The sequence below is a fragment of the Abramis brama genome (assembly GCF_963993115.1).
Source record: "Abramis brama genome assembly, chromosome: 2".
Classification (NCBI taxonomy): domain Eukaryota; kingdom Metazoa; phylum Chordata; class Actinopteri; order Cypriniformes; family Leuciscidae; genus Abramis; species Abramis brama.
The window spans coordinates 1,668,532-1,687,534 of NC_139964.1; the positions used below are offsets into that span (position 1 = coordinate 1,668,532).

General features: G+C 39.7%; 2 protein-coding genes across 3 annotated transcripts in view; both read left to right on the forward strand.

The window, feature by feature from the left end:
• The window catches only part of LOC311069704 (uncharacterized protein), a 34,318-nt gene extending 24,067 nt beyond the window's left edge, over positions 1-10,251 (forward strand). The window contains exons 15-27 of the mRNA XM_084093080.1: positions 561-683; positions 3,885-3,978; positions 4,229-4,281; positions 4,561-4,660; positions 6,840-6,953; positions 7,236-7,324; positions 7,541-7,689; positions 7,907-8,037; positions 8,109-8,190; positions 8,274-8,434; positions 8,510-8,736; positions 9,579-9,741; positions 9,825-10,251. Coding sequence (XP_083949206.1) covers positions 561-683; positions 3,885-3,978; positions 4,229-4,281; positions 4,561-4,660; positions 6,840-6,953; positions 7,236-7,324; positions 7,541-7,689; positions 7,907-8,037; positions 8,109-8,190; positions 8,274-8,434; positions 8,510-8,736; positions 9,579-9,741; positions 9,825-9,929 — 1,591 coding nt within the window. The 3' untranslated portion in view covers positions 9,930-10,251. The remainder of the gene's footprint in view (positions 1-560; positions 684-3,884; positions 3,979-4,228; positions 4,282-4,560; positions 4,661-6,839; positions 6,954-7,235; positions 7,325-7,540; positions 7,690-7,906; positions 8,038-8,108; positions 8,191-8,273; positions 8,435-8,509; positions 8,737-9,578; positions 9,742-9,824) is intronic.
• A 1,789-nt stretch (positions 10,252-12,040) lies between these two features.
• Positions 12,041-19,003, forward strand: part of LOC311077473 (cytochrome P450 3A30-like) — a 34,402-nt gene continuing 27,439 nt past the window's right edge. The window contains exons 1-4 of one of the 2 annotated variants that reach the window (XM_084106002.1): positions 12,041-12,227; positions 13,097-13,190; positions 13,367-13,419; positions 13,703-13,802. In XM_084106002.1, coding sequence (XP_083962128.1) covers positions 12,157-12,227; positions 13,097-13,190; positions 13,367-13,419; positions 13,703-13,802 — 318 coding nt within the window. In that variant the 5' untranslated portion in view covers positions 12,041-12,156. The remainder of the gene's footprint in view (positions 12,228-13,096; positions 13,191-13,366; positions 13,420-13,702; positions 13,803-19,003) is intronic. The other variant, XM_084106003.1, reaches the window with a different exon arrangement.

Genomic DNA, 19,003 nt, shown 5'->3' on the forward strand with positions numbered 1-19,003 from the left:
CTAATAGAACACTTGAATAAACTTATTTTCCATGCTTAATTTATTTACTCTATAAGCTATTCCACCCGAAAGTTTGTTACTATATAAAGCTGAACATGTTAGTTTATAAGACGGTATGTAATATTATGTTTTTAAAAAAGTATTTAATAAGCTACTCAATCAAAATAGTAAACACAAGTACAAGCCAAGAATACTTAGAATACTTAATTATACTTTTAAGTATATCTCGATCAACAAGTACAGGCCAAATATACTTTTCTGTCAGTATAAGTCAAGTATACTAAAGTGGAATTTGAAGTATATTTCTGAGAAGTATATAAAAAGTAGACTGAAAGTATACTTTCTTATTTTTAGTTTAAAAGAAGTATACTAATAGAACACTTGAATAAAATTCTTTTTCGTAAGGGTGGAGCAGAACATGTGATTATTGCAGTAGTTTGATGAATAGTCTGGTCAGAGGTGAGCCATGTGTTTGTCAGTGTGTGCAGAGGTTGCCGCTCCGGTTCTTCATGTTTGCGTGTTCTGCGTTGGTTATTGTGTAATCCGAGATCAGAATAAAGTTCCTGCTCCTCGCCGTGTGTTTCTAGTCTGAGCGTCTCAGGATCAGGAACCATGAGCTACGGTCTGTTCTTCTCAGCTGAAACATGGGCTCTGCTCATGCTGTTTGTGGCGCTTCTGTTTATGTGAGTGATTCATGACTCTTCTTGTCTAAAATCTTTAAATCTTTAGTTCTTGACTCTACTAAACTCAATAATTAGGTCTAGTTCTAGAATCTTAATAAAAATTAGTCAATTACTCATTTGACTCATATGTGGAGATGCAGGGCTGATTATTAGTCACTGTATCAGCTGATATTCTAACAGTTAAACAGTTTGTTGCATTATTTTCCTGATATCACTGTAAAGCTGATTTGAAACACTCTGGGCCCTATCTTGCACCCAGCACAACTGCACTGTAAAACCTAACAGTAATATTAACTAAATACAATTGAGTTCACAGCACTCAAATATTACCGAAACTTGAATGACTGAAACAGAACTCAAACTGAATGAGTTATAGAACATTTCTAGATCCCAGAATGATAATTGTATAATTAAGTGATTGAGTGACTGATGATTGAGCATTAGTGATGAGCACCTGCTGTTAACAAGCAGAATCACTGAAGGAAAGAGAAACACAAGAACTACAATTGACTTCCAGCCTCAGCGAAATCAACTGGAGATAAAAGAAGACATTAAATATCTCAAGATCTCAGCAGAGGAGGATTAAACAACTCCACGAACAACATTACAAGCTTCACTTATTACTAAGCCGTTTGACTTTATTATTGCCATTCGTCTACAGAAGTTCTTATTAGAATTAACAAAGGTTTAGAAGTTGATGATTTGAGTTTCATTTAAGGTCACCATGATGGAGATCAGCGTTTGCTTTAGTTGAGCTCTTGACCCTTGACTTTTGCACTTAAGATTTTCTTTGGCTGCTATAATTGAGTGTTTATAAAACATATTTGTTATGGCACAAAAGCCAAGGAAAAGTCTGATCTGGTGTTGATGGTGCAGGATTGTTGATGACAATCATCATTTCGTGACTTGATTCACTGATTTCATTCAGAGTCTGATCTCTGGTTAAAAGGGCAACATATTAGTTTCACTCAAAACTGTGATTCTACAGCATAAGAGCTAGCCATGTTGTGACCATCAGATAATATGAAGGATTTTACAAATAGTTGTGCACAAAAAGGTTCACAGAAAAGGTATTGCATTACTAAGACTCACACAGACATCAAGAATCAGCATATGAATCTCAACAATGGTGACCATTAAAAAATGATGCATGCTGGGTACTAGCATAATACAAAACTTATTCATGGCTCCCAGCATGCATTGCGGCATAAATCATTTTTTAATGGTCACCATTGTTGAAATTCATATGCTGATTCTTGATTACTGTGTAAGTCAGCATGATACCATAGAGGTTTTTAAAATCTGATTGTCACAACAATGTGTCTTACAGCAGAATCAGTTCTATTATAATGAATAATACAAGTAATACATCACCTGTCTAATCAGAGATTAGGCTCTGGAAAAGATCAGAGAATCAAGTCACTAAATGATGGTTTTTATTATCTTAACACAACCACATGCTCATATTTTCTTTTGGCGTATGTGCCATAACAAATGTGTTTTATAAACACTCAGTTACAGCAGCCAGAGGAAAAACTGGTGTTATAAAGTCAAGCGTCAAGAGCCCAAATAAAGCAAACACGGATCACTATCATGGTGTCTTTAAATGAAACTCAATAAATCATTATCATCTAACCCTCTGTTCATTCTCAATAACAACTTCTGTAGACGCATGACAAAAGTCAAACTGTTTAGTAATAAGTGAAGCTGGTAATGCTGTTTGTGTAGTGGTTTAATCCTCCTCTGCTGAGATCTTTAGAGATTTAAACGTCTTTTATCTTGAGTTGATTTCATCTAAGGCTGTGGTTGGAAGTCAGTTGTAGTTCTTCTGTTTCTCTTTCCTTCATTGATTCTGCTCGTTAACAGCAGGTGTTAATCACTAATGCTCAATAATCACTTAATTAATCACTTAATTAATCACTTAATTTATTGACTGCAATGTATATCTACTTTTAGTAAACTCAACTGAAATAAGTTCAGAGTACTCATAACTATTGTTTTTATAAACTTAATTGAATTGAGGCAATCGGTTTCCTCAAATGAAATGAGTTAGCTTAACTTGTTTGGTTTTACAGTGTGACTTTGTACACTGACGCATGTATCATTCCTATTTTGCACCCGCGCACAGCAGACTTTTCCCTCCACAGAAGCACGTTGGTTAACTAAGAAATACACTTGCGCTCCTGAGGGCGGTTCAGCGCATAGAGGAGGCGTGTTCCGGCGCAAACGTTCCCTCATGCTATTTTACAGGTTTAGAAAACAATTCCGCCACTGACCGAAAAAAATTAGTTTAAAGTCAGTGGTGCGTTGCGCATGTTATTCATATGCTATTTTAAGGGCGCATGAGTGGCCATATTCAATGTAGTATGTGCTCAACGCGCATACACTTTGATTCTCTCATCTACACAGAAGCAGTAGTTTTCATTTGTGCAAATCATACATTATTACGATAGATAGTCACTTCTCTGTGTTTTACGGGCCTGACGAGAACGACGGTCTCCTCGGCTGTGAACCGCTCCTGGCGTGCGTCTGGCAAATCCGCCGTTATAATAGCAATCCGCCATAGAACAAGCGCGCCTGCTCTTAAAGGGAATGTGAAATGACGCTCTGATTGGTTTATTTCACGTCACACCCAAACCACACCTATGAGTAATGAAGCTACTTCAGACCAACCCATTTTAGATTTGCGTCGGGCGCAAGAGTCATTTTTCCCGCTGGTATAATAGCAACAGCGCCCAAGACCCGCCCACAAAGTTACTTGCGTTTCGCGCTTGATACTTGCGTTTCAGGGGTGCGTTTCCCGAAAGCATCGTTTGCCAACTATGGTCGCAAGTTCATCGCAATGTCCATTGAACTCTATTGGTAACGACGGAACTTGCGACCATAGTTGGCCAACGATGCTTTCGGGAAACGCACCCCTGATCGTTAAAATAGTGCCCTCTGTATTGCAAAAAGCGCTGTATAAATAAAAATGACTTGACTTTAACCATTTCAAAAATCTAATGCTGTATGTGTCGTAAGATCTGTCTAAAATCCCAGCTAAACAGGGAACGTCCTCTTAAAGTTATGAACAAACGTTCTTTTAGTAACATTAATAGAACATTAGATCAAAATGATCTGATCTTTAATAATGTTCCCAAAACTTTAGCACAAAAACATTATTTATACATCATTCATGGAGCATTTTGATGTGACTTCCAGATATGGATACTGGCCTCACAGTCAGTTCAAGAAGTTGGGAATACCGGGTCCCAAACCCATTCCATTCTTCGGAACAATGCTGAGATATAGAGAGGTGAGTTTATTATAAAGCAAATACAGCATGTGTCTGATATTGTGTTTAACTGACCTTTGGTCACATCTGGATCTCGATGATCTACTGGTTCTCCGTCAGTCCATCGCAGGTTTGTTAATGATCCATAAGAATCTAACGTGAACCTGTCTGTGTCAATCACACGGATGATACTATAGTCTTCTCTCAGTGTTTTTCTTATGACTCTTCTGAACGTGTCTGAATGTGATCTTGTCTGTCGCTGTGCTTTCAGGGGTTTTATAATTTCGATGTTGAGTGTTTCAAGAAGTATGGACGAGTCTGGGGGTGAGTATGAGACTAACGGATGACACTTCACTGATCAATCTCAAGGAATCATCTGAAAGAATCATTTCAGAACATCAGAAATTACTCAGATTAAGAGGAAATGACAAACATGTTTGAATGTTCAACATCATGAGATCAGTAAGATCTGTAATGAAGAGCCGAGCAAGACAATCATAATGAGACCATGATAATGACAGTGAATCAATCGTACAGTTATAGTGAACTGAATGATTCTTCTGAATGTAATGTTTCTTTCTGAATTGTTTGTGTTTCTCACAGTATCTATGATGCAAGGCAGCCCGTTCTGTGCATCATGGATCAATCCATCATCAAAACCATCCTGATTAAAGAATGTTACTCTCTCTTCACCAACAGAAGGGTAAAATCACCATCATCATCATTATAATAATTATCATCATTCTGAAATGAAATAGTTTTGTAATACTACAGAACCCTTGAAGGAGAGGGTGATGATAAAAGAGAGAGATGGGAGGAAAAATTACATTTCATTGCTTTTTTGAGAGGAAAAAAAAAGTTTCTCAGGACAAGGCAAATGATTTGCAAGCAAACACAAAGTTTCTCAGGGAACAGAAAAATGTTGTGAGAGAACGCAAAGTTTCTCTGGGAACACAAAAGATTTGTTTTGAGAACCCAAAATTTCTCTGGGAACAACAAAGATTTGTGAGGGAATGCAAAGTTTATCTGGGAACGCAAAAGATTTGTAAGGGAAGGCAAAGTTTCTCTGGGAACACAAAAGATTTGTATTGAGAATGCAAAGTTTCTTTGGGAACGCAAAAGATTTGTTTTGAGAACGCAAAGTTTCTTTGGGAACGCAAAATATTTGTTTTGAGAACCCAGAGTTTCTCTGGGAACAACAAAGATTTGTGAGGGAATGCAAAGTTTATCTGGGAACGCAAAAGATTTGTATTTAGTATTTGTATTCATCCAGTGTATCCTGCTGCCTGTCTTCGAGTTAAGTGTATCTCTTGTTGTATATTTTGGACCCTCGTGTCTGTTTTTGTTTTCTCTGTTTTATGGAAGCTCGGCTCTCCTAGTTTATTTGTATTTTGTATCTTTTGTTTCTCAAGTAAAGTTTACTTTTATTTTTGAAGACTCAAGTCTCCTGGCTCTTTTGATATTCTGCAATTGGGTTTAACTAATGGGGATTTAGCTCCGTGAGTAACCACTCACACTTAGAGCACCAGAGACCCCGGTTCTATCCCCACCAAGGGCAACTTCTTACAGCAAGACTGAACCATGGAAACAAGCCCAGCAGAAGAGTCTTCACCAACCACTAATGTTGAGCACATCCTGACTGCACTCTCCGAGCAAGCCACAACTATTCAGCGACATGATTCTCCATCTTCTGAACCGCCAGTCACAAACCTCTTCACCCCAGGAACCCCAACATTCTCCTGGCCCTCCATCCACACTGACTCTCTCTACTGAGCCCAGATTACCAGCCCCAGAGCGGTTTGACGGCACCCCTGAGAGATGCAGAGGATTTATAACCCAGTGTACTCTGGCCTTTCAACTTCAACCCAGCAGTTTTCCCACTGAGAACAGTAAGGTGGCCTACATTATCACCCTCCTCAAGGCGCTCGACTGGGCCTCAGCTTTGTGGGACCAGATGTCTCCTCTTACCATAAACAGTCAACACTACACAATACAATAGATTTTTTAGAGAATGCAAAGTTTCTCTGGGAATTCAGAAGATTTGTATTGAGAATGCAACGTTTCTCTGGGAACGCAAAAGATTTGTATTGAGAATGCAAAGTTTCTCTGGCAATGCAAAAGATCTGTGAGAGAACGCAAAAGATTTGCAAGAGAACGCAACTTTCTCTGGAAATGCAAAAGATTTGTGAGAGAATGCAAAGGTTCTCTGGGAATTCAAAAGATTTGTTAGAGAACGCTGTGGTGAGCATGACGAGGCCGAGGGCCGTGAGAGAGCGGCGCGAGGCCCCTGGCGTGACTCGTATCTCTCTTAATGATGAGCGACACCTGTGCGACGCACCGGTCTCGTATCTCTCACGGAGGAGCGGAAGCATAAAGGAGGAGTGACGACAGTGGAGGTGGAGAGAGGCCAGGCCTGGATTTATGTTGTGTTGTTTATGTTTTATTATGTGACAGCAGTCGTCTGTGAGAGGCTGCTGTCTTTTACTTTAGTTTTGTATTTGTTTTATTTTTGGTATTAAAATCTGTTTAAATGTTCGCCGGTTCCCGCCTCCTTCTACCCATAACATCTAACCTCGTTACAAACGCAAACTTTCTCTGGGAACGCAAAAGATTTGCAAGAGAACGCAAAGTTTCCCGGGAAACTCAAAAGATTTGTGAGAGAACGCAAAGTGTCTTTGAGAAAGCAAAAGATTTACGAGAGAATGCAGATTCATTGAAATATCATTTTTCCTCCCATCTTTTATCTCTGTAAAATATAAAGGTACTTCAGGTAACAAATATGAATTATTTTTATTAATCATTTGAATTTTTTCAGGCCAGAGATTGTGCTTGTGTTGTCATTTTATCTTCACTGTGTCCACATTTGTCCTCTGATCTGGCAGAACCTCCGTCTGAACGGGCCGCTGTACGACGCCGTGTCCATCGTTGAAGACGACGACTGGAGAAGAATACGCAGCGTCCTCTCGCCTTCTTTCACCAGCGGAAGGTTAAAGGAGGTCCGTGAGTCTTTATCTGGATCATTCTCACGCAAACAAGTGTTACAGCAGTAGATATTACATCGCTTATCTGAAGCGTTACGTGAAGGCAGTGCTATTGCGCTACAATAAAAAACTAAAAGAATCCAGTTTGAGATAAATGTCTCATTTGAACTGAACTACAGAATCATTCATGCTGAGGAGGATGTGTGTGTGTTTGATACTCTTCATAATAAAAATCAAACATTAACTGTGTGTGATGAAGATGTTATGATGATGATGTATTTCTGCTTCTCACTCTAGATGTTTGGCATCATGAAGACACACTCTCAAATTCTAGTTGAGAATCTGGGGAAATCAGCAACACGAGGAGAAAACGTGGATATTAAAGAGTGAGACATATTGCATAATATCACAAATGCTTCTTGTTATCTGAAGAGATAAGAACGGAGCCGCAATAATATCACTATGATTAACAGAGCAAAGGTGTTCAATTTCCTCACCAATCACATTTAATAACCTCCCGCACAGTGGAAACATTCACTACATATATAGTATATAGGCTGTATGCTTATCAGATAATAATAATGGCATTCTCTTGTGTTCAGGTTCTTCGGCGCGTACAGTATGGATGTGACGACCAGCACAGCGTTCAGCGTGGACATCGACTCCCTTAACAACCCTAAAGATCCATTTGTGACCAACATAAAGAAAATGCTGAAGTTTGACTTACTAAACCCTGTGTTCCTGATCAGCGGTAAAGAACTCAACTAGGCCTGTCAGATAAGCACACTTCAAAAGCTAACGTAGGAAACTCTGTGAACAAAGTTTTTACAGAACTACAGATCATTTTGATAGATGATTAACATTCTATTAATGTTACTGGAAGAAAGTTTTTTCATTACTTTGAGAGAACCTTGCCAGAACGTTCTGAAAACATTCACTGTTAAGACCTTTTGTAATTTCTTCTGTAGCTTTATTTCCTTTCACCACCACCCTTCTGGACAAAATGGATTTGGGCTTTTTCCCAGCATCTGTGACCGATTTCTTCTACGCTGCCTTACAGAAGATCAAGTCTGAAAGAGTGGCCAACGACCACAAGAAGGTACAACAAATACTCAACATGAACAACTATAAAGTTATGATGTTTTAAACCACTCTTCTGAATTCCTGCAGAAGAGAGTTGACTTCCTGCAGCTGATGGTCGATTCTCAGACGGCAGGGAAAACTCAGCCTGGCGAGGAACACACAGAGAAAGGTGAAGCATCTCAGATGGTTAACCATAAGAAAGCTCTTTTTTCCATATGTGAAGACAGATACCTTAAACTGTGTCCTGTGCAGGTCTGAGCGACCACGAGATCTTATCGCAGGCCATGATCTTCATCTTCGCCGGTTACGAGACCAGCAGCAGCACTCTGTCGTTCTTATTCTACAATCTCGCAACCAACCCAGAGGCCATGAAGAAACTGCAGGAGGAGATCGACGAGACCTTCCCAAATAAGGTAGTACTCCATTGAAACACTTACTGGGATCGGCGTGATGAGTTTGAGATTTTAACCATTGATTGTGTGTTGAAGGCCCCGGTGGACTATGAAGCTGTCATGAACATGGACTATCTGGACGCCGCGCTGAACGAGTCCCTCCGGCTGTTCCCTGTCGGAGCTCGACTCGAACGGGTCTGCAAGAAAACGGTGGAAATCAACGGCGTCATCATCCCTAAAGATATGGTTGTCATTATCCCGATCTTTGCCCTCCACAGAGACCCGGATTACTGGAGCGACCCCGAGAGCTTCAAACCAGAGAGGTCAGGACGGGTTTCTCCTGTTTCTCATCATACAGTCAAGCTTCACCAGCTACAATAGAGAGCAACAGTCGGGTCTGGAATTGAAAATCCCAGTCATTTTCCAAATAGGGGAATTGATTTTTAATGATAACTTATAAAACATTAAAGACAGACCTTACTGTGAGCTACAAGTTTGTTCATCTATGGTCTCTGCTTTTGATGAAGCCATCATTCCTCATTATTACAGTACTTTTTCAAAGGACTGTTTATCAGCAGGAATCCCCATCCCAATCATTTGACCCATGAAACCAAAATAAATCTCCATGAATCAGGGAATCGAAACAATCAAATTGCACTTAGAGAATTCTTTTAACGTCCATTTTTTTTAACAAATGAGTTAAAAACTTTTATTGGTTATGCAAATGTTCCATTCTTCAAACATTATGGGAACATTACTTTTGAATGTTCTTAAAAATGTAGTAACATTTAAAAAAAACTTTAGACGAACATCCAATTAAAATATTTCAGCCAAACTGCTTCATGAACAATGTATAAATAATGTTTTTGTACTAACATTTTGAGAACGTTATTAAAGACCAGAAAATGTTCCATTAATGTTACTGGAAGAACATTTGTTCATAACTTTGAGAGAACATTCTCTGATAGCTGGTTGGCTTGGTTCATGGATTATAACTCTCTTTATAAAATATCTGTAAAATCACTATGGAAAAAATACTTCCGGAACAAAGGCTGCTGAAAAAGTTAGCTGCACTGTTGCACTAGGAACCCAAGGTTGGTTCTTTAGAGTAATTGTCTGTATAAATACTTCAACCCAACGTGTCTCTTTCCTGCCTTATTAACAGGTTCACTAAAGGAAACAAGGAGACCATTGACCCCTACATGTACATGCCCTTCGGCCTCGGTCCCAGGAACTGCATCGGGATGCGATTTGCTCAGGTGACCATGAAGCTGGCGATCGTGGAGATCCTACAGAGGTTTGACGTCTCAGTGTGTGCGGAGACACAGGTGAGAAAATGGGTTGGTGTCTGGTAACAGGAGGACGTTCGTTCATTCGTTCGCTCACACTGACCTTCTCTTGCTCTTCACAGGTTCCTCTAGAGCTCGGCGTAAGCGGTTTTCTGGCTCCCAAAGACCCCATCAAGCTCAAAATCAAGCCTCGGACAGCTTCAGACGTTTGTAAAAACAACAAATAGTAACGCAGCTCGTCCGCTGCACACTTCTCTTTCAGTCCGAGGAGAAGGTTTGATGGGTCTTTTAAAATAAAAGAATAGACGTAGTCTCTAGTCTTCAGTGAAGAGGAGGATTCGACTCTGAGGTTCTCAGGGCCTTTTGGACTCGGACTGAGAGGTTTAGCAACTTTACTTCAGTAGTGAATGTCAGTCGAATTCTGTTGTTCCCTGAGACTCGTGTTTAAGGGTTTTACTTTGATGATTGAGAAAACGCCAGAAATGAGATTAACTTGTTAAGAAATTATATGGAAATGATAAAGTTTATCAAAGAAATAAAGTCTGCAGAAATGTATTTGATGTGTCTGTCATGTCTATTAAAAACAATCACTGAACCAATTCACTTTAAACAGAGTTTGAAAAGACTCACAGAAATGAATCAAACTCACCAAGTGTAACAATGTTTGTGCCTGTAAAGTTTGAATTTTGTGTTCCGGTCATCTTGACCCGGAGGGCATTCTCTTTTCCCCCAAAATTTTTGTTAATGATATCACATTTGGACTAAAACTTACTTCATGTGTTAAAACAGGGTATAACAACTTTTGTTTTGGAAAAATATTAGTAATTTTTCTGGGGGGTTTTTCCACCTTGTTACACTTGTGTTGTTTCGGGTCAAAAATGACCCGCCTATGAAAAAATTATTATAAATATCTCGTTATGCAATATTATCACCAAATATTATATTACATATTTTTATCAACTTGTTTTCTTTGAGATAGCGCAGGTTTTGTGTTTCTTTTTGTCACTGAATGATCGTAGGGCTCATTGATCTGAACTCAAGCTCCTCAGTGTTTTTGAGGTTCAACTGTACTTTTTTCATTTAAAAACTGAGGTGCATCAGTTCAGATCAATGAGACCTTCGATCAATCTAAGAAATACAAAGCCTGTGCTAATTGAAACAAATCAAGTTTTAATCCAATATATGTTAATAATTTAGCATAATGAGAGATTTATAAGCGATTGAAAAAGTCGGGTCATTTTTGACCTGGAACGCCACAGTAGGTAAAGGGTTTTCTGCACAACACAAGGGTTAAAACACTCCTCCTCCAGTTGTCTGATTTGTGCTGTAACACATGCTGATGTTGGACGGATGGCGCTTCAACTGCAGCAGGACTAGGAGACCAGGATCACGACGGGCTGCAGCACCTGACTGTAGCAACAGCAGCAAACACACACCTTTGATCTGAGAGGGGGTGGAGTCTGTATTAAGCCCCACCCCTTTGTCATCTGACATACGCTGCTCTGAGTTCCCGTCAACTTTACGAACCACCGCTTCCTCCATAGCATCCGTCTCCTCAGCATCAGTCTCCATGGCAACAGTCTGATTGACAGCTGTGCTTGTGGAGGCATGATCCATGGCGACGGTCTGATTGACATCTGTGCTCGTGGAGACAGGATCCATGGTGACGGTCTGATTGACAGCTGTGCTTGTGGAGACAGGATCCATGGCAACGGTCTGATTGACAGCTGTGCTTGTGGAGACAGGATCCATGGCGCTGGTCTGATTGACATCTGTGCTTGTGGAGACAGGATCCATGGCGACGGTCTGATTGACAACTGTGCTCGTGGAGGCATGATCCATGGAATGGATCCTGGCATGATCCAGTCATCTGACTGAGTGGGGGGCAAGGTTCAAAACGTATTCAAAGTAATCTGGTCTTTGATAATGTTCTCAAAACGTTAGCACAAAAACATTTATACATCTTTCATGGATTGTTTTTTCTGAAACTTTAAAGTTGGACATTCCTGTAACATCTTTTTTCTGAACGTTCAGAGAACATTCAAAAGTAACGTTTCCATGATGTTTGTAGAATGATGTTTGAAGAATGATGCTCTCCATTCGATCTCAGTGCCGCCCAGAGCAAACCATTATTCAAGGAGATTATGTGATTTTTCTTTCCTCTGGGATTTATGACTTCAGCTCTGAGAAGCGTTCAGAAGCGAAAACAACAAACAGAGCCTGTGATATCCGAGGGAAAGAGACACAAAATAGTAAGAGAAATAGAAAACAAACGTGATTATTGCAGTAGTTTGATGAATAGTCTGGTCAGAGGTGAGCCGTGTGTTTGTCAGTGTGTGCAGAGGTTCTTCGTGTTTACGTGTTCTGCATTGGTTAATGTGTAATCCGAGATCAGAATAAAGCTCCTGCTCCTCGCCGTGTGTTTCTAGTCTGAGCGTCTCGGGATCAGCAACCATGAGCTACGGTCTGTTCTTCTCAGCTGAAACATGGGCTCTGCTCATGCTGTTTGTGGCGCTTCTGGTTATGTGAGTGATTCATGACTCTACTAAACTGAATAATTAGTTCTAATTCTAGTTCTAGAATCTTAATAAAAATGAGACAATAAGTACCTCATTTGACTCATGTAGAGATGCAGGGCCGATTACAGTCACTGTATCAGGTGATATTCTTCTGTCTGAAGGTCTAACAGTTTTTCCATTTCAAAAATCTAATGCTGTATGTGTCATAAGATCTGTCTAAAATCACAGCTTACAGGAAACGTTCTGTCAAGGTTCCCTCAAAGTTATGAACAAACATTTAAAAGTAACATTTTAATGTAATAATGTTTTAATGTAATAATAAACATTTGTCATAATGTCTGACAAATGATAAAAATTGAATGTTCTTAAGGTTCATATAACCAAGAAAAAAAACGTTTTGAACGTTCAGACACAATTCAGAAAAAAATAAAAATTCATAACGTAATAAGCAAAATGTTCTCAGAACATATTTTTGTCAGCTGGGATTGTTTTGATTTAAAGGAACACTCCACCGTTTTTTCATATTAAACTATGTTATTCCCTTAACTAAGATGAGTTAATACATACCTCTCTCGTCTCAGTGCGTGCACTCAATCGCTCTGGCGCACGGCGACACTTTGATAGCACTTAGCTTAGCCCAGTTCATTCATTAGGGACCAAGCAGAGATGAAGTTAGAAGTGACCAAACACCTCCACGTTTTCCCTATTTAAATACAGTTACACGAGTAGTTACACGACCGAGTATGGTGACACAAAATAAAACGTGGCGCTTTTCTAAGCAGGTAAAAAGGATAACTATAATGTATGGCGGAATAGCACTTGGGAGCACTTCAACTCGAGTCAATTCCTTTAAATGGTTTTGATGTCACTTCCAGATATGGATACTGGCCTCACAGTCAGTTCAAGAAGCTGGGAATACCGGGTCCCAAACCCATTCCGTTCTTCGGAACGATACTGAGATATAGAGAGGTGAGTTTATTATAAAGCAAGTCGGTCCATTGCAGGTTCTTTAATGATCCATGCGAATCTAACATGAACCTGTCTGTGTCAAACACACGGATGATACTATAGTCTTCTCTCAGTGTTTATCTTATGACTCTTCTGAACGTGTCTGAATGTGAACTCGTCTGTCGCTGTGCTTTCAGGGGTTTCATAAATTCGACCTTGAGTGTTTCAAGAAGTATGGACGAGTCTGGGGGTGAGTATGAGACTAATGGATGACACTTCACTGATCAATTTCAATGAATAATCTGAAAGAATCATTTCAGAACACCTGAAACAGAAATTACTCAGTTTAAGATGAAATGACAAACATGTTTGAAGGTTCAACATCATGAGATCAGTAAGATCTGTAATGAAGAGCCGAGGATAACGATCATAATGAGACCATGATAATCACAGAGAATCAATCGTACAGTTATAATGAACTGAATGATTCTTCTGAATGTAGTGTTTTTCTGAATTGTTTGAGTTTCTCATAGTATCTACGATGCAAGGCAGCCCGTTCTGTGCATCATGGATCAATCCATCATCAAAACCATCCTGATTAAAGAATGTTACTCTCTCTTCACCAACAGAAGGGTAAAATCACCATCATCATTCTGAAATGTAATAGTTTTGAAATACTACAGAGCCCTAAAGCCGGGGACAAACTAAACGACTGTAAGGCTGATTATGAATGTAATTTGATTCTTAAAGGGGTAGTATAATGCCCTTTTCACAAGATGTAAAATAAGTCTTTGATGTCCCTAGAGTGTGTATGTGAAGTTTTAGCTCAAAAAAACCCACAGATATTTTTTTATATCAAGTTAAAGGTGCTCTAAGCGATGTCACGTGTTTTTTAGGCCAAAACATTTTTTTGTCACATACAGCAAACATCTCCTCACAATCTGCTAGCTGCCTGTCCCCTGAACACACTGTAAAAAAACGCGGTCTCTGCAGACAGCCCAGGCTCCTCAAACGGCAAGAAAAACAAACTGGCCCAGCCTGGACCACAAAACATGAACAAAACATGTTTGAGCATGTTGTTTATGCTCAAACAGCAACATCACACGCTAACTAAAGTTAGAAAAGTGAAATCATAATCAACCAACCCTTTAAGACTCATCATGCCCAAATGTGCCGAGTCAGAGACAGTTGAGTTCAGTCGGTGTTTAAAATCTGCTCCAGTCATTGGAAAGAGTCTGTAAGTGTCAGTTCAGTATTAGAATGTTACAGCTATCCGTTAAGTCTGTCCCCGTCATTACAGGACATGGTGATAATAAAAAAAGAGAGATGGGAGGAAAAATTATATTTCAAAATTATTGCGAGAGGACACAAAGTTTCTCATGGGAACGCAAAATATTTATGAGGGAACGCAAAGTTTCTTTTGGAAATGCAAAAGTTTTGTGAGGGAACACAAAGTTTCTTTTTGTAACACGAAAGATTTGTGAGGGAACGCAAAGTTTGTCAGGGAATGCAAAAAATTTGTGAGGGAACGCAAAGTTTCTTTTGGAAATGCAAAAGTTTTGTGAGGGAATGTAAAGTTTGTCAGGGAACGGAAAATATTTGTGAGGGAACGCAAAGTTTCTCTGGGAGCGCAAAAGATTTGTGAGGGAACGCAAAGTTTTTCTGGAAACGCAAAAGATTTGTGAGGGAACGCAAAGTTTCTCTGGGAACGCAAACAATTTGCAAGAGAACGCAAAGTTTCTCTGGGAGCGCAAAAGATTTGTGAGGGAACGCAAAGTTTCTCTGGGAACGCAAAAGATTTGTGAGGGAACGCAAAGTTTCTCTGGGAACGCAAAAGATTTGTGAGAGAAGGCAAATTTATCTGAGAACGCAAAAGATTTGTGAGGGAATGCAAAGTTTCCCTGGGAACGCAAAAGATTTGTGAGGGAACGCAAAGTTTCGTGAGAGAACGTAAAGTCTCTCTGGGAATACAAAAGATTGTGAGAGAAGGCAAATTTATCTGAGAACGCAAAAGATTTGTGAGGGAACGCAAAGTTTCTCTGGGAACGCAAAAGATTTGTGAGGGAACGCAAAGTTTCTCTGGGAACGCAAAAGATTTGTGAGGGAACGCAAAGTTTCTCTGGGAACGCAAAAGATTTGTGAGAGAAGGCAAATTTATCTGAGAACGCAAATGATTTTTGAGGGAACGCAAAGTTTCGTGAGAGAACATAAAGTCTCTCTGGGAATGCAAAAGTTTGTGAGGGAACGCAAAGTTTCTCTAGGAACGCAAAAGTTTTGCAAGAGAACGCAAAGTTTCTTAGGGAACGCAAAAGATTTGTGAGTGAATGCAAAGTTTCTTTGGGGAACACAAAAAAATTGTTTGGGAACGGAAAAGATTTGTGAGAGAACGCAAAGTTTCTCTGGGAACACAAAAAATTTGTTAGAAAACGCAGTTTCTTTGGGAACGCAAAAGATTTGTAAGAGAACGCAAAGTTTCTTTGGTAACGCAAAAGATTTGTAAGTGAAAGCAAAGTTTCTCTGGGAATGCAAAAGATTTTTGAGGGACCACAAAGTTTATCTGGGGACGCAAAATATTTGCGAGAGAACATACATTTTCTCTGGGAATGCAAAAGATTTGCAAGAGAACGCAAAGTTTCTCTGGGAATACAAAAGATTTGTGACAGAATCAAAAATCTAACCAAACCCTAACCCTGGGAACGCAAAAGATTTGTGAGTGAATGCAAAGTTTCTCTTCGAATGCAAAACAATCATGAGGGATGACAAAGTTTCTCTTAGGAACGCAAAAGATTTGCGGGGGAACACAAAGTTTCTCTTGGGAACACAAAAGATTTGCAAGAGAACGTAAAGAGCCTTTTGCGTAAAAGATTTGTGGGAGAACGCAAAGTTTCTCTGGGGAACACAAAAGATTTGCGAGAGAACGTAAAGTTGCTCGGGGAATGCAAAAGATTTGTGAGAGAACGCAAAGTTGTCAGGTTTAATAAAGCAGGATTCAGTTGCGAGTGAATAAACAGTATTTTAAACAGTTTTTTATTAAAAAACATCCAACAAGAGTAGTAGCAGTGGGTCGGATGAAACAAGGTGCACGGAAGTCCCTCCTTGGCAGCGCAGGGATACAAATGGGCAACCAGCCTTCCAGGGAACACAAGAACCAGACGATCAGGAAGACAAACACTGGATCCAGATACAAGACCAAGGAACACTGAGACAACCAGGACCAGGACATGAACACAGGAAACTCCAAAATGATCTGACAAACACAAGGTGGATGGCATGACATTAAATAGACAATCAAATCAGCAGCAGCTGGCGCTGATCATCAGATGCGTGTGATCAGTGCGCGCTCCCACCTGGAGTAGAGTCTCACGGGCTCTACTCCAAGTGTGGCAGCACCTCTGGACAAAGGCGTGAGCAGAGGGGACCGCGACTTCGGATTCCAGACTAGGAAAAATTGGTGGCTGGTAACCTAAGCTACATTCAAACGGAGAGAGACCCGTAGACGACACTGGTAACGAGTTATGTGCGTACTCAACGCATGAAAGTTGCTGGCTCCAGGAGGAAGGATTCTTGGAAACCAAACATCGCAACACTCTCTCTAAGTCTTGGCTGGCCCGCTCGGTTTGGCCATTGCTCTGGGGATGAAAACCCGAAGACAGACTTACATTCGCCCCCAGTAATCTACAAAACTCCCTCCAAAATTTGGACATAAATTGGGGCCCAGTGTCAGAGACCACGTCCATCGGGAGGCCATGTATATGAAAGACGTGATCTATAACAGCCACCGCTGTCTCCTTGGCAGAGGGTCATTTGAGCAAGGGAATAAAATGAGCCGCCTTCGAGAACCGGTCCACTACGGTCAAAACAACCGTCTTGCCCTGAGAGGGCGGTGACAAAATCGAGCGCAATGTGGGACCAGGGTCTCGAAGGGACACACAGCGGTTGCAGTTACCCATCTGGAGGTCGATTGGAAGTCTTACCACAAGCACAAACCGAACAGGCCAAAACAAAACTCTCAATGTCACGAGCCATCCCCGGCCACCAGAATCGTTGCTTAACCCTCTGGGGACCAGGGTGTTTTTGGGGCCCTTGGGATGTTTTGACATGCCCTGACATTTGTGCTTTTTTCAGTTATTTATAAACATGTTAATGGCAAAGGTGTAAATTCACTCTATATAGCACAAACGGGGCTACCATAATATGTAAGTAACATGTATGTACATGTTTGTATTTTTAAGAGAATAATGTTTATGCGTGGTTATTGAAAAAAATGGGGGGGGCGTGAACGAGGAGTGGTTTACACCTGAGAATACAAAGTCCCACCCACTCTGCATAATGAGCCATTCATTCAGGTGTGACACTGACTGAGCCACAATGCAAGGACAAAAGATATATTTAGAAGAAGACTTATATTGACCATTTAAGATTTTGCTTACATCTATCTTGTAAATATGTTTTGCTATTTTATTAAAAAGGTTACAATTACAACAATAATTACAATTTCAACAATATTTCAAGTGTACTCTTTCTTTGTAAAAAAAAAAATGATTATAGGCCTACATTTTATCGTATGTTTTGCTATTTTATTAAAAAGGTTACAATTACAACAATAATTACAATTTCAACAATATTTCAAGTGTACTCTTTCTTTGTAAAAAAAAATTATTATAGGCCTACATTTTATCATATGTATTGATTAGTTTGAATATAGCCAACATTGGAACATCTAACATCTTAGTTGATGACTTTATTTTTGACAATTTGATGTGGCAGTATATTCTACAGTAAAAACTGTACCCAAATCTAGTCAACAAAATGTTGTCTTTCATATTTCGCCTGACTATAACGTTGTTTTTATGAAATATTAGGGCATATAAATGTTAATTTGCAGTTTAATATGTTGCTTATACAGACATTTTATTTCAACATATTTCAGTCGATTTTTACTCATCTCAGTATAGCCAAGCATTTTAGTTGATTAAAGCGGTTTATTCTTTCACACACAGACACGCGATTCATATTTAGGTCAAACAGGCAAACATTCTGTTTCAAACAGGCAAACATTCATTTGCGGTATTCAAACGCAAATTCTGAGAACCTGAAGGGTACATATCTTTACAAATATGTACCCTTCATTCATCTACAGAAACGCGATTCATCTTTTTGCGGTTTACATAGGCCTACACTAACGTTATTCCATAACGTTATTCTACATTAACATTTGAGAAAAGATAACTTAGCCTACCTCACTCCTCAGCGGGATCTATTGCTCACTGTTTGTTATGTAGGCTATATTATGCATCACTCGTGGCGCGCTGTGTTTACAGCTGATGGGCGTTTCACAGGACTGAAATGGTTCTCAGAATTTGCGTTTGAATAGCACGCGCTCTCCGGGGTGTGGTCACATTACATTTGAACGAGCTCTAATGAGCTCAACTGGAATCACTCTCTTTTAATACAGATTTCACAAGCTGGGAATATTTGTTTTTTATAAAAATTACTTCATTTAAAAGATGCAATCTCAAGCTTGATGCCCGTGGGTATGTTTGCCTGTTTGACTGAATTTTCGCGGAGTTACAGATCATTTTCGAACGCGTTTCAAATTGGAGTTCACGGACAGAGAGAGTGCAGAACTCGCATCATGTTAATTTTTCTTTATTTGGCAAAAAGCAAAACACTTTATTTTTATTGTGAGTACACAGAAAAAAAATAGAAACTGAACAGGATCGATTGATGTATAACACGAAAATGAAAGATCAAAATTAACAGAGCATTATGAACTTAATTTACATTGCTAAAAAAAAACAAACAAGCAAAACGCGCGGGCGCGTTTTTGGTCC